This window comes from Phyllobates terribilis, unplaced genomic scaffold, assembly GCF_046119375.1.
Source record: "Phyllobates terribilis strain yellow unplaced genomic scaffold, ASM4611937v1 Scaffold_9__5_contigs__length_417890890, whole genome shotgun sequence".
In the NCBI taxonomy this organism is placed as follows: Eukaryota; Metazoa; Chordata; class Amphibia; order Anura; family Dendrobatidae; genus Phyllobates; species Phyllobates terribilis.
In genome coordinates this window covers 368,971,742-368,998,637 of record NW_027362769.1, presented here as the reverse complement: position 1 = coordinate 368,998,637, position 26,896 = coordinate 368,971,742, and the positions used below count along the sequence as shown (strand labels likewise).

General features: G+C 49.2%; 1 protein-coding gene and 1 long non-coding RNA gene across 2 annotated transcripts in view; one reads left to right on the top strand and one right to left on the bottom strand.

The window, feature by feature from the left end:
* ABCA3 (ATP binding cassette subfamily A member 3) overlaps nucleotides 1-19,333 on the bottom strand; it is a 23,354-nt gene extending 4,021 nt beyond the window's left edge. The window contains exons 1-25 of the mRNA XM_073648226.1: nucleotides 19,029-19,333; nucleotides 13,543-13,632; nucleotides 12,947-13,202; nucleotides 12,053-12,180; nucleotides 11,803-11,968; nucleotides 11,470-11,729; nucleotides 11,263-11,379; nucleotides 10,450-10,570; nucleotides 9,915-10,088; nucleotides 9,650-9,831; nucleotides 8,882-9,028; nucleotides 8,405-8,534; nucleotides 7,546-7,700; nucleotides 7,309-7,464; nucleotides 7,017-7,227; nucleotides 5,926-6,076; nucleotides 5,595-5,693; nucleotides 5,335-5,518; nucleotides 4,620-4,926; nucleotides 4,204-4,477; nucleotides 3,650-3,854; nucleotides 3,316-3,535; nucleotides 2,441-2,602; nucleotides 897-1,054; nucleotides 662-796 (exon numbers count right to left, since the gene is read on the bottom strand). Coding sequence (XP_073504327.1) covers nucleotides 662-796; nucleotides 897-1,054; nucleotides 2,441-2,602; nucleotides 3,316-3,535; nucleotides 3,650-3,854; nucleotides 4,204-4,477; nucleotides 4,620-4,926; nucleotides 5,335-5,518; nucleotides 5,595-5,693; nucleotides 5,926-6,076; nucleotides 7,017-7,227; nucleotides 7,309-7,464; nucleotides 7,546-7,700; nucleotides 8,405-8,534; nucleotides 8,882-9,028; nucleotides 9,650-9,831; nucleotides 9,915-10,088; nucleotides 10,450-10,570; nucleotides 11,263-11,379; nucleotides 11,470-11,729; nucleotides 11,803-11,968; nucleotides 12,053-12,180; nucleotides 12,947-13,202; nucleotides 13,543-13,596 — 4,152 coding nt within the window. The 5' untranslated portion in view covers nucleotides 13,597-13,632; nucleotides 19,029-19,333. The remainder of the gene's footprint in view (nucleotides 1-661; nucleotides 797-896; nucleotides 1,055-2,440; nucleotides 2,603-3,315; nucleotides 3,536-3,649; nucleotides 3,855-4,203; nucleotides 4,478-4,619; nucleotides 4,927-5,334; nucleotides 5,519-5,594; nucleotides 5,694-5,925; nucleotides 6,077-7,016; nucleotides 7,228-7,308; nucleotides 7,465-7,545; nucleotides 7,701-8,404; nucleotides 8,535-8,881; nucleotides 9,029-9,649; nucleotides 9,832-9,914; nucleotides 10,089-10,449; nucleotides 10,571-11,262; nucleotides 11,380-11,469; nucleotides 11,730-11,802; nucleotides 11,969-12,052; nucleotides 12,181-12,946; nucleotides 13,203-13,542; nucleotides 13,633-19,028) is intronic.
* LOC141162282 (uncharacterized) overlaps nucleotides 18,132-26,896 on the top strand; it is a 13,618-nt gene continuing 4,853 nt past the window's right edge. The window contains exon 1 of the long non-coding RNA XR_012250755.1: nucleotides 18,132-18,293. This is a non-coding gene — a long non-coding RNA (uncharacterized lncRNA). The remainder of the gene's footprint in view (nucleotides 18,294-26,896) is intronic.

Sequence of the window (26,896 nt, the reverse complement as noted above, 5' to 3'; positions counted from 1 at the left end):
TATAGAGGACTATGTATGGTGCATTATACTATATGGATGACTATGGGGGTGCATTAGATTATATGGACGACTATGGGGGTACATTATACTACATGTAGGAATATAGGGGTATATTACATTATATGTGGAGGACTATGTAGGGTGCATTATATTATATGGATGACTATGGGAGTGCATTAGATTATATGGAGGACTATAGGGGTGCATTATACTATATGAAGAACCGTGGGGCCCCATGACCTCTGTGTGTCGAGTATAATGGTTTATTTTTTTTTCTATACATTAAAGAACAGTGGTAGAACGGAGGACATATACCAGGTTGGGGCCAGCATGAGGGACACACACACACACACACACACACACATATATATGCATATATAAAATCTTGCCCTGGGGCCCATCAGACTCTAGTTACGCCACTGGGTGCTTAAAACTCAGTGGATCTAATATTCTCATCTAGATTAGTCATAAAATAGGAGGAGACGTGACAACCCCAATTATAACCCACCTCCCCGCCCCAACTACCCGTTTCCAGCTTTACAGTTGGCATCGCTCTCCATAGAGATAAGTCAGTGCGTTGTTATTTTGGCCCCTTTGTATATAACATTGGGACCCTGTCTCATATACTTTCATGACCTAAGTTACAATCACCAGAACGGACCTTGCTAAGTTCTCGGATAACTAGGGGGCTGCTGAGTGTCGAAGCCTGCTCCACCGGAGACTCCAACACCTTCTTCCTCTCGTCGGCCACATCCCGGTCCTCTGAGGGAGTCACAGGAGACTCTGGGAGCGAAAACTGCAAAGATGAAGACAAGAAGCAAAGGATCAGCAAATACAAGAAATGTCAGAGGCTCAGCCCCAATTTATGACCTCCAAACCCTGCCTAAAATCCGTACCCAGCGACGACGCCTGAATCGGCAAAGCTGGCAGAGGACCTGGCTCTCAATAATGAAGAGAAGACAAAGGAAGGTGAAGCCCTGAACGGCCATAGAGGTCAAGTAGCGTCCCACTCCCGGATAGGAGAAAGAGTAATAGTTGGTCTGATAGGTGATATCTGGAAAGGAAAAGTAAAGGTAAATGTCACCGGAAAGCTGAAGTATATGAGCGCCAACATTCAGAGTGAGCTGGCATGTCCGTCTCACCAGATACCCCTGCAGAACACAGAAGCAATGCCAAAGCCAAGTGCCATAACATGCCTTACAATAAAAAGAGTAACTAAACTGTCAAACTTTTTTTTAAACAATTTTGTCCATCAGGAAAAGTTATGAAATTTTGCAAATCACTTTATTATGGGATTTGCCTTAATTTCTGTACAAAAAATACATGCAGATGGCTTCCAAACCTCGGATTTTCTCCAGTCTGCCTTCAGCTGCACTGATATCAAAACATACTCACTTAGGAGTACAGATGCTGGCAGTGAAAGAATCAGCACCTGTGTCCTCCCCTTATAAGAACAGTCTCTGGCGGACCCTCACTGCCCCCGGTATCGTATATTCTAATGGATTTACTTCCCCAACAATCCTGGTGTCATTATGTCCTCCTCCTCAGGGATACATATGTATAGTTAGATCTAACTTCGAGGAAGACGTCGGTGCTGACTCTTTCACTGCCAGCATCAGTACTCCTAAGGATTTGGAAGCTGCTTACATGCATTTTTTTTTTTTTTTTTACAGGAGTGAAGACAAATTCCATAATAAAGTGATCTACAAAGTTTCATAATTTTCTATGCTGGACAAAATTGTAAAAAAAATAAATAAATAATAACAAATATTAAAAAAAATATTTTTTTTAGGTTAATTTTTTTAATTTATATTAATATGTAAAAGGGGTAAAAATATGTATATTAATATGTAAAAAAATAAAAAGAAAACAATATATAATATCTAAAAATAAAATATATATATATTATTAATAAATGTATAAAATAAAATAAATATAATATATAAAAATATAAAATAAATGCTAATAATAATAATAAATAAAAAAAAAAGTTTAGTAACGCTAAAGATTTGGCCAAGACTTTTCTAAATTAGGCTAAGAGCCATGATTGAGTGGAGCGGTCACATGAATGATGGCTGTGATGTCATTGTAGTAATACCACCACAAGGCAAAGGGATGAATGCCATAAAGCGGGCATGATTGAGAGGTGTGGGCACGTGTCATATTCTAATGACTAGGACAGGACCACCCAGCCGCCGACTGTGCATGCGTTCTGGCAGATGTCGGCAGACATAACACCAGTGGTCACCTCCAGATGAAGAAGTGGACGATGCCAAAAAAAACCCTTTAATGTGAGAATAATATAATGACAAGTTAAAACTTAATAGATGAAGTTGTGCATTAAAAAGCCTCTTCCCAGACAAGAGCCGTACATGGCGGCCAGCTGGGGTCAGGCCTGACGCCGATCGTACAGGACTCTGGGCTTTTGCAGGTCACTCACTCAGTTTCTTGCAGGCGAGTTCAGATATCGGGGTAAATGAAGTGCAGAATTCCAGGAAATGGTAGTTTTGGTAGAAGTCGCTGAATGATCGGCCCATGCAATAATTGGGGAGCACCAAAAATACGAGATCCAGGGTGTGAGATAGGTCCACCAGGTCGAGGGCTGTGGAAAATACAGATGTAAGAAAGCACAAAAAAAGTCAACGCCCTCACATAATGCGGGACCCCCGGCTCAGCCTACCCGCTGCCATATAACGCGGGACCCCCGGCTCAGCCTACCCGCCGCCATATAACGCGGGACCCCCGGCTCAGCCTACCCGCCGCCATATAACGCGGGACCCCCGGCTCAGCCTACCCGCCGCCATATAACGCGGGACCCCCGGCTCAGCCTACCCGCCGCCATATAACGCGGGACCCCCGGCTCAGCCTACCCGCCGCCATATAACGCGGGACCCCCGGCTCAGCCTACCCGCCGCCATATAACGCGGGACCCCCGGCTCAGCCTACCCGCCGCCATATAACGCGGGACCCCCGGCTCAGCCTACCCGCCGCCATATAACGCGGGACCCCCGGCTCGGCCTAACAGGTTGGACCCCTGACCGCCACTTCATTCATTCTCTATAGCGCTGTCCAAAAAGTGGAACGCAGCACTCATCAGCCCCATAGGGAAAAAGTGGAGTGGCGGTCGGGCTCCATTCTAACAGGGATAAAAGTGCCCTTTCTGGCTTTTGGTGCGGGTCCCAGAAGTCGGACCACCGTCGCCGATAAACACTTCTTTTCCCCAGACAGCCAAAAAATTGGCCTCCTTTACGGCAAGAATGGGCAATTTAGGGGTAGATATAGGCGAGTGTTGTGCAGCTAGGACAGCTCTCTTACCTGGGATGCTCATGATGGTGACCGACAAGAAGGAGGCCGTGCCCGATAGGATGTTGAATATGGTGAGCCGGGTGTATGCGGTGGCAGTGGAGGTGAACAGAAAGCTGAACAAGTACATAAGAGGGATGACGGCCCAGCCGTACAGGAGGAGCATCAGCATCACGTCCACAAGATGGTGACTATCTGTATACGCGCGCACCCCAAAGGCCTGGAACACCACCTGCAAGTAGAATGCGGGCAGAGGTTATAGACATCTGACGTTTCGCCGTCTCATCAGCTTCATCTCCGATCCAGCACCGGATATAGTAAAATGCACAATACAGGGGTCGCTTACCAGCATGAGGGCACACGGGATTAGGAAGTTCAGCAGATCCCAGGTCAGTGCGGACAGCCAGTAACTGAAGGACGACGCTCCGCTCACAAACTGCACGTGCTTGGACTTCACCGCCCTCTCCCCGACCAGCAACAGGGAGAAGGTGCTAGCCAAAGACGCCATCCCGTATAGAAGATTAATGGCGATGGCGAAACCCGTCTGACCCCTGCAGAAAACAAAAGTGTTTATGAATCCCAGCACAAAGTATATTATAGAATAGTACGTTCTCATACAGATCCACAACTCTTAACAAGGGCAGCACCGCTACAGTACCACTAGGGGGAGCTCTTGCATGCAGATTTATACACCTCTTGTATATTTGCATAGGTACTTAGCTCCCTCTAGTGGTGACTGCATGCATTAAATATTTGCAGTAGCAAGGTGGCCCTTTGTGCAGTATTTCACACGTAGAAGACGTTAAATGACTTTTGCACAATATTAGCAATATAGCTGTGGATCCAAGGAGAAGGAAAGGTGTGAAATGTATATGAAGGGCTTATATGTCTCATGCTTACTCGAGAAGCTGGTCCCGCGCAGTCTCAGTGGTGTTACGTGGCAGAGGGTGGTTGGTTACTGAAATAGAAGCGTTGGCGCCAGCCACCAATCTGAGCAGGGTGTTATCGGCCAGTGCCAACGCCACAGCCACCGCGTGGTACGCCTGGTTATTGAATCGGGCAGTGACATTGTATCGCGAGCCAAAGCGTAGGATCTCAGCAGCGCACAGGCAGTGCTCAGCAAACAGGGCGCCTTCGTCGGTCGCCTTTGCCAGAAGATAATCATCAAGGTCACCTGAGGACAAAGCAAAAATATAACTGACACATGGCAGCTCCGGCGTCCCACAAGGTCACAGCCTTCCATAGCCGAGGTATACTACTTAAAAGGGACGGATCATTTAAGTCGCCCTCTTCTCTAGGGGTGGACTAGGACTTACCGATCACTTCCTGGGGCTCGACATAGTCCTCATCCAGCTGCTCCCTGAAGTTCTCTGCCAGGGTCTGCAGCAGGACGGAGGCATTGGGTGGCAGGGAGTAGGGGACCGCTGTGCGCCCATAAGGTGCCAAGCTCAGCTGCAGCGGTGGAGAGTCCTGTGGTCCAGGGAAGGTGTTTCCTACAATCAGGGCCAAAGTGGTGAAGACCAAAGGGACCAAGAACTGACCCACAACAATCTTCCAGTTCCTCCAGCTGTACGAAGCTCGCTTTACAAAAAGGGCGTAAAACTGCTGGCACCAGAGGGAACACTGGGAGGGGAGAAGGAACGAAGGCGTAAGGTACACATATAACGCATTCACTTCATAGAAATATTAAAGAAAAGTTGATCAGCTCCTCCACGACTAGAGGAAACAAATATCTCCTACTGTACGCAGAGAAAATTTCCCTTGCAACTTTTTTTTTTTTAATGTTTTAACGCAATTTTGCAATCAGTTTTTATAAATATTAAATAAAAACTGATTGCAAAACTTTGTTAGAATGATAAAAAAGATCTGCACGTTGTATGTGTCTCCGTGGTAACAGACTACAAACAAACCCCTGTGTAGTCAGATCCTGCAGTCAGGCTCCTACGTGCTTTGCATGAAGCATGTCGCCTCCGTACACTGAAAGCCCCCCAGTAAGCAATGCCGTCTACCACTGCCCCCGCTTCAGCTCACCCCTCCATTAAGCTTGATATTGGAGCAATCCTCTGTGATCAGGGTCCCGCTGTCCTCCGTGCAGTCGCTCATGGAGCAGGACTCCTCCGTAGACCAGTCGTTTGCCCGTCTTTCGTGCTGATACTGCAGAGCGGGCAGCTGTATGGCCTGTATGTCCAGGCTGCTGTCTACTAACTTCCCCACCCTATAATGTACAACAAGGAGGATCAGATATCCTACAAGATATATGGAAAGCCATCAAACCATGGGGGGGCCCTTACCTTAGAAATACTTCCTCCATAGTGGTGACCGATGCTCCATAACTGGCAATGCCCAACTCATCGCGGCGAAGCTCCAGCTCCGAGAACAGCGGCTCAAACCTAAAAAAGACGGGTGTGTAGAGGATCAATATAAAGCCGGATTCACACAGCCATACTCGAATCGGAAGACCCGGCCAGGGCAGATGGACGGGCTGGGTTTCCTGATCAGTGCCCCAGTGTCCACTCCATGCTTCACGCAGGTGTAAAGCCAGCATTATCCAAATTCAAAAAGTTCTGTCTGTGCACCTGGGTATGGCACATGCCCAAATATCATCATTGACGTGACTCTCACCTGTGAGTGCTCTCCTTGGGCAAGATGTAAGACAATTCTGCCCCAGCATTACTCTCCAAGGTGGCATGGGGCACATAGCTGGTGACGAGGTCTGTGATTTCTTCCACCTGGCAATGCGGCTGCTTCACCATCACCATATGGTACCCGGCACCTGCAGAACGATGGCACCAAAACGTAGGATGGGCAACATATTTCTAGTGCTAGAATAAGACAGGCTAGTTACTAGGAATACATAAAACCGGGTTTATTGGTGTAGTGGTATAGTGGCTACTCCGGCCCAGCCCACGGACCGAGACAGCCGAAGGGCAGAAAACATCGGCTCACGGGCCGCACAGTGCGGCTGCCCTCAGGCTGCAGGTAGCAGTGAATATAATGGTGGAGGACGGAGCTGCCGGCTCCTTCCACCAATCAGCGTGTGCGACCGAGACAACGGACACGATGATGTCACTACACTGCGTCTGCTGTGCGGAGCCTCAGTGCACACAGCAAGGACCGGAGCAGAGCGCCGGGGGGACGGGAGCAAAGGGGAGTGCGTGTTTTTATGTGTGTGTGGGATGTGTGCCTGTATATATGGGGTGCTGTGCGGGAGCTCACCCTGCGTATAGAGGGTGCTGTGCGGGAGCTCACCCTGCGTATAGAGGGTGCTGTGCGGGAGCTCACCCTGCGTATAGAGGGTGCTGTGCGGGAGCTCACCCTGCGTATAGAGGGTGCTGTGCGGGAGCTCACCCTGCGTATAGAGGGTGCTGTGCGGGAGCTCACCCTGCGTATAGAGGGTGCTGTGCGGGAGCTCACCCTGCGTATAGAGGGTGCTGTGCGGGAGCTCATCCTGCGTATAGAGGGTGCTGTGTGGGGGCTCATCCTGTATATAGGAGGATTATACTGAATATAGAGAGGCTATGTGGGGGCTCATCCTGTATATAGGGGGTGCTGTGTGCTGGCTCATCCTGTATATAGGGGGTGCTGTGTGCAGGCTCATCCTGTATATAGGGGGTGGTTTGTGGGGGCTCATACTGAATAATATTGTGCAGAATTTCAGTCTACTGGTTCGGCCCTCCACAACAATCGGTCTCTGATGTGGCCCCCTCGCTCACCATATTTGCTCTTGAGGAAGAGAGGAGACCCGCAGCATTGCAGCTGCCCTTGGGCAAGGATGGCGACTCGATCTCCAAGGATATCGGCTTCGTCCATAAAATGCGTGGTGAGGAGGAGGGTCCGGTCGTGTTTGTGCTGCCTTAAAAGCTCCCACGTGTCCCTGCGAGAGGCCGGGTCCATTCCAGAAGTCGGTTCATCCAGCATAACGACCTGCAACGATCGCAGGGTTTGCAGATAAAGCACCTTACAAGATGGCATCTGTTAGCTGCGTACATGGCGATCTGTTATTACCTTAGACCCCCCTATCAAGGCAATCCCTATAGACAGCTTCCGGCAGGTGCCCCCCGACAGCTGAGTGCTCAAAGCTTTACGTTTCTCTTCAATTCTTAATATTTGCAAAATCTTTTCCACCTCATCCGGGCAGCGCCAACGGGGGCAGCCTTTCAGCTAAAACACAGACATGACGGTTGGGTACAATGACTATATACTGACTTACACTGATGGATTATTAGTGCATGAGACCCTTACAGCTGCGTAAAAATACAAGTGCTCCTCCACGGTGAGACCCTGGAATAAGACATCATGCTGAGGGCAAAGCCCCAGATTGCGTCTGATTAGAGCGGTGTCTCGAGAGATTTCATACCCTCCGATGTAACATTCGCCAGATGAGGGGGGAAAAAGGCCTAAAAAACACAAAAAGAAAAAAAAAACAAAAACGCAGATTTAAATGGATGGTCAAATGTATGTCGTGCACAATGCTGATTGTCTCTTCAGAGAGGAAGGGGACTAGAACTCTATAGCGCCACCTATTGAAAGTAGCAATCCTATAAGTTAATATTGACCGAGCCTTGTAATAAGACTTAGGATAAAAGCCAAATCAGAATCTAAATCTCAACGGTGTTTCGGGGTTTTGCCCCTCATCAGTGCAAAGTATGAGATCTGATTTGGCTTAGCCTCTCACCTAAAAAATAAATAAATAAAATAAATCACCTAGCCAAATCAGATCTCATACTTTGCACTGATGAGGGACAACACACCGAAACGCTGTCTGCAAATTAAGATTCTGATTTTGGCTTTTATCCCAAGTCATATTTCAAGACTCGTTATTGGGTCAATATTGACTTTTAGTATTGCTACTTCCAATAGGTGGCGCTATAGAGTTCAAGTCGTCTTCCTCTCTGAAGAGACAATTAGCATATTTAATTTCCTAGAGGAGCATGAATGGTGTATAAGCCTCCTCATACTGGCATGTCACTCTCCATAAGGAGAAACCTTACTCCTTGGTGCACAATTCTGCAATGACGTTTATTGGTACAATGAAGGGTTTTAATGGTCGGGGTCAATGTTTTCTAAAAGAAGCCCCCCATGGGTGTAGGAGATCACGCACCTGTCAGCATAGATAAAGTAGTGCTCTTCCCGGCTCCGTTGTGTCCCAACAGTACCGTAATTTGTCCTTCATACATGTTAAGGGTGAGATCCCGCACAGCGACGCGCCTCTTACCGTTCACGCGGAAAGCCTGGAAAATAAAAAGAGCAAAATGATCATAATCAGCGATTGTAATAGAATCTCCTAATTAATATTAACAGACATGGACAGCTCGTAATGCGCATGAATTGTATAAAGCGGAGGTGCAGAATGAGATGCTAGCACATAAGAACGTCAGAATTTAAAGGGGTGTTTCCAGAATCAAAGTATGCATGTTGTATGTATGACTGACCACCGCTCCATTCAATTGGGAGCTTCCCATTATCACTTGTATATATGTGTTCATTAGGAGAATGCCCCTTTAAGAAGGGAAAGGGAATCATATCTAGAATGAGTAGTGACAGAGTGACATCTAGTGGACGTGGTGTAGAACTTCACCTTTGTTAAATGTTTAATTCGAATACCCGGAATCAGGTCTGCAGGTTCTTCTTCCAAGTAATCCCCTCTTAAGGCTTTCTCAGGATCCTCATCATCCTCCTTCTCTATGAATTCGGCATCTCTGGCAGTCCCACACCAATAAGAAGGCTGCAAAGACGCCCAGAGGAAGGATTGTCAGTTTTGATTGCTTTAAGCAATATAGATAGAGGAGATCTGATCACAGTTAATCATTTAGAGTACTTTTGTTTCTATTCACGCTTTAATATTAGACCTCAAAATATACTGATGTGTCAGAAGTTTTGATCATTAGGGGTCCGAGAGCTAAGACCTCCATGTTTGTTGACACGACGAGCGCTTTGCCCATTCACCTATAATCTCCTTTTTTCAAGGTGGCGAGAATATGGACTCTAAGACTTAAAGGGGTTGTCCAGGATTAGAAAAACATAGTTACTTTAAACACCTGTCCATAGGTTGTGTGCGATTATTGCAGCTCAGCCTCATTTGTTTTGACAGAACTGAGCTGCGATACCTGCGGCAACTCATGGACAGGAAACAACCCCTTTAATAAAAGAGTGCATGTACTCGATTGAGTCAATCACAGATGGAGGGACAGTGGAGGGCTTCGATTTAGTGATCAATGGGTGTCTTAGTACCCAGAAAAGCCATTGATCAAAACTTCCGACATGTTTAAAGTTTATGGGAAGTGACGGTCCACTTTAAAAGTTTGGGAAACTATAGCTTAAATTTGAAAAAAAAATGGCTTCTTACCATAAAGCAAAAGTACCAAGGTTGAGGGACTCCGTAGTCTCCCGGCATGATACTCTCCACATACCACCCAATGATGGAGTACACCACCGAGTCCAGCAGCAGCATTCCCATCACTTGGCCCAGGGTGAAGTTATCATCCACACTGACCGGGGTCAGCAGATTTGACCACTGAGCTCCGGTACCTAAAGACGAAGCGATGACATAAGACTCCTTGATGTTGGCTTTGGCGAAGAATGAAGGAGAAGACAGATCTGTTCTCACTGACCTTTGCCTTCAAACATCCCGATCAGTTGGGCGCCCATGGCCATGCCCACATTGGAAATAAGACAAGACGCGAGCTTCTCGCTATGAGTTATCCGATCGTATCGAGGGGAGATGAAGAAGTAGGGGATGTAGGAGAAGAAATACAGGAACCCACCGGCTGCAGCTGCCACATTCGCTGTAGGAGGCAAGAAAAAAAGATCACTTTTCTCATCATCTTTAAAGGAAAAAACTTTGCAATTTACCTTTTATTATAAATTCTTTCCATTCTCAAGAATGGAGGGATTTCTTAATTCTATAGTTTGCAGTCTAGCAGAGTTGCCCAATTTTTTAGGCAAGGACCAAGAGCTGCTTTGGATCCGGCCAACATCAGTCCTCCGGGGTGACAGAAGTGCAATGATGTCGCTGGTCAAAACTGTCAATCATCAGGAGCACACAGCCCCATCCCAGCCAAGTAGGAAGCCAGGAGGCGGAGGAGCGCTGTGATACCGAGGAAAGAGGATGATGCAACCAGGGATGGAGAGAGAATGGATTCCTACCTCGGGAGAAAAAGCTGCTGATCATAAAACTGAAGGAGATGGTAGACACGGCAAAAACCAGAAGATAGACAAAGACCACCGTGGGGTCACTCCGAGTGAGGACTGCCCCCTCGTTACTGGCCTGGAAGAAAAGGGAAAAAAAAATTTGTTAGTCACCCAAAAATATAAGGAAAGTCTGTTAAGGACGGGCAAGGAGCCAAGTAAAGCAGAGGTGCTCGATCTGCATCACAATGTGGTCAAGAGGCATTGTCAGCCCTTGAAGTGGCCATATGCAATCACTTGATCACTGTGCAGATTAAACCCACTGATCACCTAAATGAAGGGGCAGAAACCTCCTTTTACTTCGTGTCCAGGTGAACAGGGCTGCATTACAGGTCCTCGGTGAGAGCTGTGGCACTTATATGGGGGGGTCCAGGAGGGACCAATCAAAAAGTGACGGCATATCCTAGCAATAGGTGATCACGTCTGGTGGGAATATCCCCTTTCGTATTGATCACAGCAAAACGTCCAAGGTTACTGGGCACAAGCGGACCCACTGTAGTCGGACCCCACAGTCATACCCGAGCCCCTTCCCCCTCACCAATGCTATTGCCTGACTTTACGACAATAAAATAAAAAGACAGATGGAGGAGAGTAACAGATGACTGCAGGATGCAACTACACAGGGCTTGCAGTCATGGGGATACATAGGTTTGCATTGGAGCTGTAAACTTAAAACAGCAAAGAGATTTTATTCTTTTTTAACAGATGTATTGGAGAAATGCAAAATGGCAGCGAAAATGCATGAACCTGGAAGGAAGGAGCATTACTGACCTGGACGCACAGAAGTAAAGTGACGAAGAAGATGGACACCAAAAGTAATATGAAAAAATGGATGAACCAGGCAGTAGAGAGAAGCCAGGACTTCAGTCCCATCACTCGCATGTATTCCTGTAAGACATGTCACATGTAGGCCAATCAATAGGATATAATTCATGCAGTTCACCGATCGAAGGAGCCGCGTCACCACCCGGTCCTGACCTTCAGCTTCCGCTCCTTCTCCAGGACCAGAGCGCGCACAATGCTCAGGGAGGTGTAGGTGAAGCTGAGCATCAGGAGCAGAGGCAGCTGATTCTGGATCGCCAAGATGAAGAGGTCGTTGACGTAGGGTGGAAAGGGAAACCGTCGGATAGAGACATCGATGTTATCCAGAAGGGCCTGTCCGGTTTTGTTGGCATGGTAGTAAATGATCGCCCGGTCCACGTGGTGCTGCACTGCCAGAAAGCACTCTCTGTAGTATCCTGCAAGGTGAAAAAAAGAATGAATGATGTGTGCAGGAAACCAGGCATACAAGCGGGTGACGCCCAATATTACCTGGGGTGCCTCCGGTAAGGTCGCCCCGCTCACGAGGCCCCGGAAGCTGGAAGAGCGGGTACAAGTATCTGGTGTGCCAGTTGCGATCCACATTTGGGTTAAGTCCCGATTGCTCGCTGATGGGAGCGTTGCGAGGGCTGTACTTAAACCGCAGCTTGTAGCGGACCTATGCCAGGAAAGAGATGTTATTCCTGCAGCACTAATGTCGCCACGTAGCCCAGGCTTCTGATAGCAGAGCCCCAGTCATTACCTGCAGGGGTAATGGATCAGAGCTGTTATTGAATGTATGGTCGAAGATGATGGCTGCCAGAACGTTGCCCGACTGGTTGTCATGTCTAATGAACTTCTCCAAATCTCCTTCTGTATGAAACCCCCGGGCTGAGGACAACGGAGAGAGTCATGCAAGGAAATACATGGGAGCACCGGAGTAGGCCGCCTTACCCGGGATGTGTGGGACCCCCAGAGTAGGCCGCCTTACCCGGGATGTGTGGGACCCCCAGAGTAGGCCGCCTTACCCGGGATGTGTGGGACCCCCAGAGTAGGCCGCCTTACCCGGGATGTGTGGGACCCCCAGAGTAGGCCGCCTTACCCGGGATGTGTGGGACCCCCAGAGTAGGCCACCTTACCCGGGATGTGTGGGACCCCCAGAGTAGGCCACCTTACCCGGGATATATGGGACCCCCAGAGTAGGCCGCCTTACCCGGGATATGTGGGACCCCCAGAGTAGGCCGCCTTACCCGGGATATATGGGACCCCCAGAGTAGGCCGCCTTACCCGGGATATATGGGACCCCCAGAGTAGGCCGCCTTACCCGGGATATATGGGACCCCCAGAGTAGGCCGCCTTACCCGGGATATATGGGACCCCCAGAGTAGGCCGCCTTACCCGGGATATATGGGACCCCCAGAGTAGGCCGCCTTACCCGAGATATATGGGACCCCCAGAGTAGGCAGCCTTACCTGGGATATATGGGACCCCCAGAGTAGGCTGCCTTACCCGGGATATATGGGACCCCCAGAGTAGGCTGCCTTACCCGGGATATATGGGACCCCCAGAGTATGCTGCCTTACCCGGGATATATGGGACCACCAGAATAGGCTGCCTTACCCGGGATATATGGGACCACCAGAGTAGGCTGCCTTACCTTGGATATCAATAGCCAGCTTCTTCTCCACTTCTCCCACAATGTCCTGCACAACGCGACTATTGGAGGGGACGTAGGCCAGCTCCCAAGGTCCCATAATATAAAAAGTTCCGGGCAACCTGAGAAAGTCCACGTTGGGGTACGTCGTAGCATTGGGGTGATTCTCCGACTCCACCCTATGCCTCAATGCAATAAGGATAACAGAAAACAGTAGGGGCAGCGCCAGCTCGATCACCGTCACCAGGACCTGACGTTTCTATGGGGAGAGGAGACAAAAGCAATAAGCTTTACAGGTTATAATGGGTGGGGGTCCGACCACCATATGTTCAGCTCTACTCCCGGTCACCTTTATGGTGGCCCCACTACAGCACTCATGGGGGTCTGAGCCCACCGATTACTTACATTTACCCTAATTTTCTGGGATAGAAATACCCCTTTAATACACTCTTAAAGGAGCAGGCGTTGGTCTGTACATCTCATATATGACCTTGCGGGTTTCCGTAGTATAAAAGCCCCTAACTGTGGTAGCCGTCCTATACATATATATCTGCCAAATCCCAAACACCCCTCCCCCTCTGCTAATACCACGCCCTTACCTGTAAGATGTAATTCTTCCATAGAAGAAGCCACAGCTGCCGTAACACCGCCATGGTGGATCGCTCCAGCAGACGACCGTCGCTCAGAATCTGTAAGGAGTAAGCGGAGTGTGAGTGGAGGAGGAAACGGGCGAACACCCCGATACCCCCCAAATCCAGCAGGAGATTGCTCAGACCGACGGGAACTTCTCCACTGGATACAGACCCCTAAGCAGCACCGATGGCGGGCTTCCTTCAGTCCCTGTGCAGTGCTGAATTGTGTAAGGACTGGATGGGGCCAGTGCCCGCTCTGAGCCCTTGTCGCTCTTAAGTACCCTAGAATTTCACTGATTAGGGAGAGTGGCACACTTCAGCCGGGGGACGGCAGCGATGACGCAGAGCATTGCGACACAAACCGGCCGTGGTGCAAGAACTCAAGTTGAGCACTTCGCTGCTGCATTCCAGAAAGAAGCTGAATAAAAGCAATGCTCTGCTAGTCCATAGAATGATGCTCTGCAGAGCGGGGGAACATCTATTCATTTCTGTGTACACAGCTGCCATGCTTCTTTATTGGGATGGAAAAAGTGTCTGTAATAGGAAGAGATCGGTCAGCAGAATAAAAAACGGGCAATTGTGAAAGGAGCGACTGCGGCACGGACCAAACGGTGACCTGTACACGACCGGGTCCGAGCGGCTCCAAAATAGGACCTTGGGTATACAAGAATGACGAGGGCGAACCGGAGACGGGGTCATGGACGCCCAAGGTTTACCGATGTGGAGCGACAGCGCAAGCCTGGTCCGATCCTAAAGAACGTTTACAGGAGCACAAAGTGCTAAAGTTCTTGCTGCTACAATGGAAAGGAATCAGGGGCGTGCGGAGCTACGGCAGAGAGGAGCCAGGGCACCACAACTATGGCAGAAAGGCGTCAGGGCGCGCAGAGCGCCGCAGCCACGACGGAAAGGATCCAGGGAGCTCCGCAGCCACGATGGAAAGCAGTCAGGGCGCGCAGAGCACCGCAGCCACGACGGAAAGCAGTCAGAGCGCGCAGAGCACCGCAGCCACGACGGAAAGCAGTCAGGGCGCGCAAAGCACCGCAGCCACGACGGAAAGCAGTCAGGGCGCGCAAAGCACCGCAGCCACGACGGAAAGGTTTCAGAGTGCCGCAGCTACAATGGAAATGCATCAGGGCGTGAAGAGTGTCACAGCTATGACAGAAAGGCTATCGCAGCTACCAGGGCTGTGGAGTCGGTAAGCCAAACCTCAGACTCCTCAATTTCCATGACTGACTCCACGACTCCCTCATACATGGCTCATGTTTAAGTGATAAATTTACTGTAGCACAGATTCATCTCAGCTAAAAGTCTAAACCCTTAGATCAGGAATAAGACAGACATTTATAGGACATTTCATAACTCTCCCAAATTCTCATGAAAAAATATTCCCCACAAACTGCATTCAACTACTGTACCCAATTTATTATATATTTTAGGAGTCGGATTCAGTCCATTTTATACCGACTCCGACTCCACGACTCCGAATCCACAGCCCTGGCAGCTACAATATAAAAGAGAGTCCTGTCACTGTCGAAAGTCCTACACCGGGCACATGAGCATCAAAACTGGAGCAGCAGTAATGGTAGAAGGCACCGGGTCTGATGAATCCCGTCTTCCATCATGTGGACTGCTGATGCATGTGCATCACTTACCCGGGATGTACTATGGGAAGAAGACAAGATGGCGGAGGCCATGTGATGGGCAATGTCCTGCTGGACACTTGTGTCCTGGCCTCATGTGATACGTTCCTAAGACTGTACAGACAAATTCCACAGGGGCGGACACAGACAGAAGAGGCCCCTCTACATGAACAGTACATGGGCCCTTTGCCCTCCAGTCCAGTCTCATCATTCTGCACCCTGTATGAGACAGAAGCCGCTTTGGAGGTAGAAGTGGCCCCTCCACACCTGGGCCCCCATGCAGCTGCACAGGTTGCACCAATGCTATATCTGCCCCTGCAAGTGCCCTTTTCTGGAGGAGTAAGATTCCCGAATAACGGCTCCATTCAGCAGTATAATGGTCGGTCAGGGATTGTTCCGAGGAATGTGACAAAGATCAGGGTGATAACCTGTATCCGAATTCTCCAGATCTCGGTCCGATCGATCCCATGCTGGAAATCAATTCCGACCCACGGAGGCTGCACCGAGCGCTCACAGAACGATGATCTTCTGGAAAATGGTGCAGACACCACAGAAACCCCTGAGATCTTGTGGAGACCCGGCCTCAATGGGTCACTGTTTTGGGGCACAAGGGATCATCTACATGATATGGGGCAGGCGACTCAGTGTTATGGCTGCTGTTCTATACGTGACAATACCAGCAAGACCCGAGGTTCGGGCTCAGTGCTGCAACCCAGCAATGCACGAATCCGGATCATAGACCCCGGGCATTGTGTCACCGAGCCTGGCACTACCACTACTGCTGGGCACTGCCACGTTGTCAGGCACCGAGCTGAACACCTCCGAAGAGTCCTGCTAATTGTACACGTGTGATCATCCCATCCATCCCACGAGACGACGCGGGGACGCGTGACCCAACAGGTTTCAATTATGAAACCCACAGACTGCAGAAGAAGCAGCCGGCATGACATGCTGAGGATTGTAGTTCTGCAATATGGATGCCACCACTGCTTGCATTTCCTTCTAATTTCCCATATACCCTAATAAGGGGGTGGGTCCATAGAGGGGGGAATCTCTACTCAGGACCCCCAACTTTACGAGCCACTAACACGCAGCAGACTGAGGCCGTCTATTCCACAGATAACCATTCATCTTGTAGTCCCTTGGTAGCCTCATAAGCGGCAATCGGTTGCATAATAAAGGGGTAGTCGATGATGAAAACCCCTTTAAGACTAAAGAAGCTTCATGTACAAGTTGCATTATGTTATGATTGTGGAGGTCTATCCTATAGGACCCCTTCTGATGGTGGCAGGGAGAGGCCCTTCATTCAGTGCATCTCAGACCCCCACGATCATGACATACCCTCGTAATATGCCATATATTATAAGATGGAAATACACCTGGATGAGCGCTGCACCCACGCGGTGAGCTAATGCGTAAAGCAATGGTGCCGATAGGCGGGCAGTGCCAGGGGTGGCTTCTTGCAAAAAGACAGCATGCATATTGTGGTAGGAACATGTACAAATACACAGGAGCGTACACAGCCCTTTACAAAGCTCCGGCCTGTCACCATAGCTATTGAGATAGTGAATGAATACATAGACCATCTGGTGAACGGTCCACCTGCCGGGGAACTATGTCTGATCAATGGCACCCCATCCCCCCCACCTGTGGACCTTCATAGACAAGGGCTGACCTACCAACAATGAGCACATGGCCCGGCGCCCGATCATAACACCAGTTGGTATCTCGACACCCATGCAAACACCATGAGCCATTTATGGCCATCGGGCTCCTCTGATCGGCTTGCTCTACACATTGCCATCTCCTTTCAGGACGTCATAGACAGACCCCTCAATCAGGACCCTCAACGTTGAGCCAATATGTCACCCACACGTGCATTATATGGGGAAATGTATGACCAGATGATTACATAGGGTTTCCGGATCTAAACCCACAGCGATGAACGGATATAATAAGGGGCAAGAAGGTATCCCAGGAGCAAAGGAGACAAATATTTTATCCAAACCTGACAAAATTCACCAAAAAGTTGTTAAAACTTTACAGCTAAAATGTATCCCTCGATCGAATGTCTCAGAGAAGCTAGTCAGAAAATGGATGTGGAGACATAATCTGTATGCAAAAATTACCCAAATGGCGACAGAAAATGCAAAAACATGCAGAAGAATGATGGCTCTGCAGCACCAAAATGTATTAAATTGTTACACAACCGACCCCACGATGTCCCCGGCTCGGAAACGAGTGATCAATCTTAGGCAGATGTTGGCAAGAGCGGGCATGGTGGCATTACAGCCTTAGGGTCATACGGGAGCCACAGTAATGAGGCAACAGAGCCGCCCGTCAGCGCGACGGCAACAGAGGCGCCCGTCAGCGCGACAGCAGATAACCCCACCAATCCCCAATATCCTATGTGACCACTGCTCCGTCTATAGGACAAGGTCACACTGGAGACAAAGAAACCCCCTATACTTGTAATCTCTGGGGTCTCAGCAGCCAGTCACCCCAAATCTCCTGTAAACAGGCAATATAAGGTAATATATAATATAAGGAAGGGAAGGAAACCTCTAAGACCTGCAATGATCTCCAAAAGTGGGTCCCCCTGACGGAGAATAAATAAAAAGGGGGCCTACATGTGTATGGGAGTTAGAGCTGGATCGCCTGGCTTTTTCTTTGAAGTGAAAAGAGAGAGCTGCACATTTATGGCCCCTGGATGAGGGCAGGTGGAGGTGCCCCTATTCTGGTGTCAGGTGGGGGTCTCTGAGACATTTACGAGAGATCCTGTAGCTAGGCCATATTGTACGTATATACCTGCTGAATCCTCCTGCACTGTATGGCAGCCTGTACTCCGGTGCACAAACACAGGATGTCATAAAACAGCCGCCATCTGCTGAGAGGTATCCTGTATTATTTGCCTGCTCTTGTCATAAAAGAAGAGCAATCAGATAGGAAAACACCACGTGCCGCTCCACAATGTACGGGGGAGAATAACCTCTGCCTCTCCGGAGCGCTCACCCTTTATACCGCATACACAACGCCCTTTATACAAAAGTCCGGATCTACTGGATTCCAACCTTCAAGGTAAAGTTACCACAACACCGAGACGTCTATAAACAGCAGCTTATGTTCCCTCTATGGGGGTTATTCTCATCTGTACAAGCAGACCCTAAATCTGCAGGCTGTCAGTCCATGCTGGGAGTTGTAGTTCCACAGCAGTTGTAAATGCTCATCTAGTACGTAATGATAAAAGACGGTTGGGCAGCTGGATTTCAACATGTCTGATCCTTTTGTGTACAGAGGAGATAAGGAGAGGTCTGGCTTCCCTTGCCCCATTGAGAGCTGTCAACCAACCAGACATTCACCTGACAGCTAGGAGACATGACAGCTATAAGTCTATGGCTGTGGCACTACTGGTACCAGCAGGACCATGTTTCCATTACATATAAATGAGATCTATGATACACTGTAATAAACCCTACATTGAGGACACACTCTATTTGCTGACAGCAAGCAGGGGACTGAAAATCCTTTAGAAAGCAGAATAATGGATGTAAAGGGAGTGTAATGATGAACAGTCTTGCAGAGTATCGCACCCTCAGCTCATGCATAACATTACGTCTCCAGATGGGCACCGGGGGCCCCTTTGTCCTACTGATCGTGGGGGAGGGGAGAATTTTGGAGGCTAAATATTTACATTGAAGCAAGATTTATAAAGATGGAAAATGATTCACAATCCAATCTGATCGATTGCTTCTGCCTTGATCGCAGCGATCAGTCGGACATATGGCAGGACTGTATAGAGGACGGTGCTCTCACCTGTCAGGGCACCATCCGCTCAGCTGGGGAGGATGATGTGCTTTAGTGGATGGCTGCCTTTGTGTAGGATGAGGCCTCAGGCATCGGGCGCTCCTGTGTCACGTCGTCCAACGGCTGACCCTGGTCATGATGATGATGACGGTGAAGAGGAGGAGCAGCAGCTCAGGCTGTCAGGGCTGCGGGCACCGGGCACAGTGCGGAGCAGCAGGCAGCAACACAGGTGCAAGAGGAGCAGCAGACAGCCGCTGACGTCACCGCCCTCCCCAGGAGCACAGCGCAAATAGCAGCCTCTGCCAGCCGCTTCCGGGTTAGGTCACATGACCCAGCGCTTGTCATGTGACCGTTGGACCGCAAACAAAGGGACTGCAGCCGCCCAGGAGAGTCACGTGACCTGTAGCTTCATTGTGTCCATGGCTGGGAGACAAATAAATAACATACTTGGTCTCGCTACATCCCAAACTGTCAAAGCTAATAAAAGGTTAATATTCCATACGGTGAACAATGAAATGAAAAAAAAAAAAAAAAAAAAAATCGAAATTGCAAAATTTACATTTTTTGGTCATTCTTGACCCTGTTCACTAAAGCATTTGCACCGTTTGTCGATTTTTTAGTGGTTTATACCCATTTTTTCATTCGCTCTAAATTCTTTTACTTTGCGCCTTTGGACCTGTTTGCGCCTGTTTTTTCTATGCGTTCGTCTTTTTTTTATTAATTTATTTATTTTAATGTTGATCGCTGTCAGCATGGTTTGTTCTCCAGATGTTTTTAGCTGATTCATCAATTGCAACTTTTTAAAAAGTCGTAGACACCCCAAGAAATGTTGTATATTCAGAACTCTCCACAAGACCCGCCGTATGCCGGGAACACCCCGCGAGACCCGCCGTATGCCGGGAACACCCCGCGAGACCCGCCGTATACAAGGGAACACCCCGCGAGACCCGCCGTATACCGGGAACACCCCGCGAGACTCGCCGTATACCGAGAACACCCCGCGAGACCCGCCTTATGCCGGGAACACCCCGCGAGACCCGCCGTATGCCGGGAACACCCCGCGAGACCCGCCGTATACCAGGGAACACCCCGCGAGACCCGCCGTATACCGGGAACACCCCGCAAGACCCGCCGTATACCGAGAACACCCCGCGAGACCCGCCTTATGCCGGGAACACCCCACGAGACCCGCCGTATACCGGGAACACCCCGCGAGACCTGCCGTTTACCGGGAACACCCCACGAGACCCGCCGTATACTGGGAACACCTCGCGAGACCCGCCATATACCGGGAACACCCCGCGAGACCCGCCGTATACCGGGAACACCCCGCGAGACCTGCCGTATACCGGGAACACCCCGCGAGACCCGCCGTATACAGGGAACACCCCGCGAGACCCGCCGTATACCGGGAACACCCCGCGAGACCCGCCGTATACAGGGAACACCGCGCGAGACCTACCGTATGCCGGGAACACCCCACAAGACCTCCCGTATGCCGGGAACACCCCACAAGACCTCCCGTATGCTGGGAACACCCCACAAGACCTGCCATATACAGGGAACACCCCGCGAGACCCGCTGTATACAGGGAACACCCCGCGAGACGGCGTATACCGGGAACATCCCACAAGACCCGCCATATACCGGGAACACCCCACAAGACCTCCCGTATGCTGGGAACACCCCACAAGACCTGCCCTATACCGGGAACACCCCACAAGACCTGCTGTATGCCGGGAATGACGTGCTCCCTGGGCCGTGGGGTACTCGGTAGACAGGCCGGTCGTTGCTAGGGGAGATGTCACAGTTGCGGTGACCTGGTCCGTTACCCAGGGCAGTCAATAAAGGGGGGTTTTAAAGAAAAGGATTATAGTTTTTATGTTTAATGTTCATGACGCCACCTGTGGTATGCGGCTATATGGAGCCACCGCTGCGGAGCAGGTCCTCTGGAGCTGTTGGTAATGCAGCAGAGTTGGTTCAGCTCTCCACAGGTAAAGCTAAGCTCCAGGGCGGTGCGGTGATGGTAAATAGTGAAGTAATTGTTGTTGTGCAGTGTGGTGCAGGGGATGATGGCACAGCAATAATTCACAGAGACAGTGGGGTGCAGTCTTCAGGGTTTACTCACGGTTATCACATTGCTCCTGGTTACAACGGCCAAATTATCACCACCCACGTCGTTCTGCGTTCACCGAGGTAGGGGTTCAGCAATCCCTCAGGTATGTCAGAAGTACTTGATGGGACCCAGTTCTGTGTGCCTTTCTCAGTCGTCTTCCTGCGCTGGCTCTCACCCTCCTGCCCTGCGCCTCACAATCAGTGTCCCAAGCCGGTAACCTAAGATCTTGGCGGGCAACCTGGAGTTCCCTGGATCCTGTGCGGCTACCTTTTTGGCGATTAATTGTGGCTGTGGCAACTACACCCTGAAAGTGCAGAAGCCTCCGGTTTCTAGTTGAATATGCAATTCTCACTAGTTAGGGGCCGGTCCCCTCTGCGGCTTGATCCTTCCACTCCTGGTGCCTCCAGCACTTCCCGTACCCCTAGGATCCACTCTTTCTTTCTTGGAGCCTTCCTTCCTGCTCCTCTCCTCTCTTCAGTCAGTCTCACCTCCTGGGCCTCTCTCACCCAGGCCCGCTCCTCTCGAGCAGAGCTCCTGCTCCCTTCACTGTCCTCCTTTGGAGACTGATCTGAACTCCACTCCACACACACCCAAGATGGCTTCCCTTTTTATATCCTCCTTCTCAAGAGCTCCCCTGACCTTCTTCCTCCACCCACACCCACTACATGGTTCCCCCTCTCTTGGTTCCCCCCACTCCAGCCAGGGTCAGGGCTCAGCAGCGCAGCAGTGCATCTTGCCCCTCCTGCCGGTCTGGAGTAGTGTAGTGTTGGGTGCAGGTGTTTGGGTCCTGGGCAGTACTCCATCTTTACCTGAAAGTGGGATACTACACCTCTGGGTGAGATGCAGTACCTCTGTGGCGACTGAACCCTCAGGGGCGCCACATACCTCCCTGGTAAAACACAGCACGTCCGCAGGCTGGAACAAAGTAAAAACACAACGTATTTTAAAGACATGCAAATTTTTAGAATGCATTCACATAGAAGAATATTCAAAACTTTTTCTTCCCTTTATGGGAGGCACATTTCTTAAACGTTACAGGTTACTATATAGAACTTCTTTTTAAATAACATTTTTCCTCACACATAAAACATTTTCAATAGACTACAGTGAAATCTATAGCGGGGTGTCCATTTCACTGAACAAGGTGCAATCTGATGAACATGAGGGACCCGTCCGAAAACCCTCAACGTAGGCCCTGGGCGTGGCTGCAGGGCATAGGTGATCCAGCTGTTGGACCACGTCTTCGGCCACGCCAAACAGGTTTTTGTTCAGTGGTCTTTTTTAATCTAAAACCAATAAGAGGCACTTTAATAAGTGCAAACTATATACAGTTTAAAAGTTTTTGGCTGCTCACAGTCCTCAGCCTGTCAGTTCTTATACCCTTACCGGGTAACTAGGTAAACACACACAAACTTTTTCAGTTCACTCAACAATGATGTACCCTTCCGGGTAACTATTTACAGTCTCTTCACACGACTTACTCAATAGTTGTGCACCCTCCTGGGAGACACCTGTTTGCTGTAGGCTGGCCCAGCCGGGTCATCAGCCTCAACCTGCTGGGGGCATGTCCTCCTCCACTACTCTGTATACAGTCAGCGCATACCAGCCCCGCTCTCCTCTATGGCGGGTACAGGTGACCCGGTCATCGGGGTACAGATCCCGCTCTGGATGTCCCTGTTGGAGATGGGACTCCACGTCCCGCTGGCTGACAAAAAGGTCGGTGCCAAGCTGTAACTCGCGGATGAACCCCCATCCTCCATCTAAGTCGAACTTGACCACCACTCCTTCGGGACATGGCTCGGGCGTGGCCGGCTTTGCCTTGCGGGCCCGGGCCTTCTCCTCCATGTTACTGGCCTCCATTCTCTCCCAGCGCACCCGCCTGATGCGCAGCTCCTTTTCTAGCTGCAGGAGCTCCTGCCGGCAATGCTCCTCTCGGCGTGCAGTCTCCTCACGGGTCTCCCGGGGAAAACCCATGAGGTTTGACGCACCCCCTGGGCAGTGGGGTACTCGGTAGCCGGGCCGGTCGTTGCTAGGGGAGATGTCACAGTGGCGGTGACCCGGTCCGTGACCCAGGGCAGTCAATAAAAGGATTATAGTTTTCATGTTTAATGTTCGTGACGCCACCTTCGGTATGTGGCTATATGGAGCCGCCGCTGCGGAGCAGGTCCTCTGGAGCTGTTGGTGATGCAGCAGAGTTGGTTCAGCTCTCCACACGTAGAGCTTTGCTCCAGGGCGTTGCTGTGGTGATTATAGATGAGGTAGATGTTGTGGTGCAATGTGGTGCAGGGGATGATGGCGCAGCAATAACTCACAGAGACAGTGGGGTGCAGTCTTCAGGGTTTACTCACGGTTATCACGTTGCTCCTGGTTACAACAGACAAATTATCACCACCCACGTCGTCCTGCGTTCACCGAGGTAGGGGTACAGCAATCCCTCAGGTATGTCAGAAGTACTTGACGGGACCCTGTTCTGTGTGCCTTTCTCAGTAGTCTTCCTGCGCTGACTCTCACCCTCCTGCCCTGCGCCTCACAATCAGTGTCCCAAGCCGGTAACCTAAGATCTTGGCGGGCAACCTGGAGTTCCCTGGATCCTGTGCGGCTACCTTTTTGGCGATTAATTGTGGCTGTGGCAACTACACCCTGAAAGTGCAGAAGCCTCCGGTTTCTAGTTGAATATGCAATTCTCATTAGTTAGGGGCCGGTCCCCTCTGCGGCTTGATCCTTCCACTCCTGGTAGATTAGGGCATACGGGTGGCCTCCAGCACTTCCCGTACCCCTAGGATCCACTCTTTCCTTCTGGAGCCTTCCTCTCTTCAATCTCATGTCCTGGGCCTCTCTCACTCAGGCCCGCTCCTCCCGAGCAGAGCTCCTGCTCCCTTCACTATCCCCCTCTGAGACTGATCTGAACTCCACTCACACCCAAGATGGCTTCCCTTTTTATATCCTCCTTCTCAAGTGCTCCCCTGACCTTCTTCCTTCACCCACACCCACTACATGGTTCCCCCTACTCCAGCCAGGGTCAGGGCTCAGCAGTGTTGGGTAGTGTAGTGTTGGGTGCAGGTGTTTGGGTCCCGGGCAGTACTTCTTACCTGAGAGTGGGATACTACACCTCTGGGTGAGATGCAGTACCTCTGTGGCGACTGAACCCTCAGGGGCGCCACAGGAACACCCCACGTGACCTGCCGTGTACCGGGAACACCCCACAATATCTGCTGTTTGGAGATGCTCTGACCTTTCATCTACCCATTACAATTTGGCCCTTGTCAGTCGCTCAGATAGTCACAGTATTTCATGCCGTTTTGAAGGTGAAGGAGTGAAAAATGGAGTGTGTGTGTGTGTGTGTGTGTGTGTGTGTGTGTGTGTGTGTGTGTGTGTGTGTGTGTGTGTGTGTGTGTGTGCTCAATGTCGTATTTGATCAGTATATGATTGCCTTTATTCTCTGGCTTTTTTGGTTGTTACCTGCTGTTTAGCCTGTGCGCTCAGTTTCAATGTCCCGGGGGACTGTAGTTCTTCGGAAATCAGATCTTCAAAATAATTTGATTTGCACAAACAGCAACAGATGGAAGAAGGCAAAGAAACTAATTTGTCAGGAGGAAGAAGCCGCATGGATGACTGAAGACTGTGGAAACCTCTCACCTGGTGACTAGTTGTGTATTTTAGGATGACATCTTGCCCTCTTTTAGAGCCTTGAGATTATTATCTTTTATTTCTGCTTCTGGAGACTGAGATAAGAGTGAATATCACTTTGGAGTGAGTCACCTGTGTCTGAAGATTCCTATCCAGAGAGTAGGACAATACATTGCTCATAATCCAGGAGCGGCTACAGGCCTGGAGCAGGGGAGAAAAAGGGGAAAAACACCTACAAAATTAGAATAATTAAAACTTAGTCTTTAAAAACTTTTATACGTTCACTCAAAATCTTGAAAATTTAGGTTTGGGTGCAGCCAGGCCCGTACTACACTCAGGGTGGTTTACCACTGATCCTTTGCAACAATTCGGTCAAAATTACACCCAGTTTTTAATCTTGCTATGGGCAACAGACATTGTCTTATTAAATCTCCCCCAATGAATTTTTTAGGCAGATTCCGCATGAATTCTGAAAGAACACCAGCAAAAGAAAAAAAAAAAAAAAAACAGTAATGTAATTTTTACATGGTGTTTTATGTTCATATTTTTTGTGTCCTTTTTTTTCTGCCAGTCTTTTAACAGCGTCAGCATTAGGAAACTGAAGCGGTTGAAATAACTAGCATATCCGTTCTTCAGGTGGCTTTTGCTAGGAAGCCACCCGCCACTATAGTGGAAAGTATAGATACATTTTCCTAAAGCAGCTCTGCCTGAAAAAAAAAATTGTTGTGGGCACATAACACACCCTACAGGTAAGGGGGTATTCTCCTCTCCAAGATCCTATCCCAATATGTAGCAGGTGTAATAGGAATAATATTGGCAAATACCTCCAATTAGAAATTTAGTATAGTTCTTCTGATAAGCTATGTTGCTTACCCCATGTGCAGGGCATTGCAGTAGCTTAGGTTACGACCACTAAGAACTGTCACTATATCAGTGGTCGTAACCATGGAAACCTAAGCTACTACAATGCCCTGCATATAGGGTAAGCGACATAGTGAATCAGAACAGTACTAACATTTCTAATTGGAGGCATTTGCCATTATTCTTTATTACACCTGCTACATATTGGGATAGGATCTTGGAGATGGGAATACTACAAGTTTTGTGAGGAGTTTTTGGAATGGAAACGCTCCAAATCCTTCTCAAAAACTTGGGAGACACTGCTTAGTTTCTGCTCGAAAAACTCAGCACAAAAAGACTGTGTGAACACACCCTTGGGGTATGTGCACACAGAGTTTTTGGTTTTTTTTTGGCAACCAAAAACTTTTTTTTAGTGAAAAACTTCAGGAAATGCTTCTTTGCAGAGTTTTTGGAAGCGTTATTTTTATTTTCCTGAAGTTTTTTTTGTGCAGTCTTTATTTTGGACAGTGCCTAGTTTGGAGCATTTTCCATCAGAAAAACGCTTGAAAATAGTTTTGATCAAAATGCGTAAAAGCCACCCCACCATGACAAGGTGTATCCAATCGGGACAGTACCCGAGGCTTCAGGTTCACCTATTGTCCAAATAGATAAGGGCAGAGCAGGACACTAACTAGAAGGTATTTGCTCATTTTGTTTTTATCTTAGGTTTTGTCTGTTAAAGGGCCGCAGTGTGAATGCGCACCTATGCATTGCACTTGCAGTTTTTTGGTTCTGTAAAAGAGGTGACCATTTTTACTCTTCTCCCCCTCCCAAGAAGAATTTAAAAAAAATAAAATAAAAAAAACACACCCAAAAATTGCCAGAACATATAAAAATGATTAGGATGAGTGTTTCAAACTCTAAATGAGTTCTCAAAAGTAACTCTGTGTACACATTGGCCTAAGCTATGTGACCTCTGTTTTGGTTTTTATTTTTGGAGTGGATACTCTCAAATTCTCCTAAAATAAAAAGACACTACAAAAACTCATGATACGCTTTCCATGGGAAATGCACTTTCCTGTTCATGCGAGGTGTTTGAGCCACCCCCTCCCCCCTCTTGACTAGATCTTCCTGGTTGGATCCTGTTGGAATCTGTTCTGATCTATGCACTGTCCAATCAAATGGTTGGAAGATAGAGAGAAAAAAAAACAAAAAAAAAAACTTTACAAAAACAAATTCCAAAAACTCTTCAGGAAAAGAAAACAGTGTCTGGATCAATGTTAGGACGTGCTCA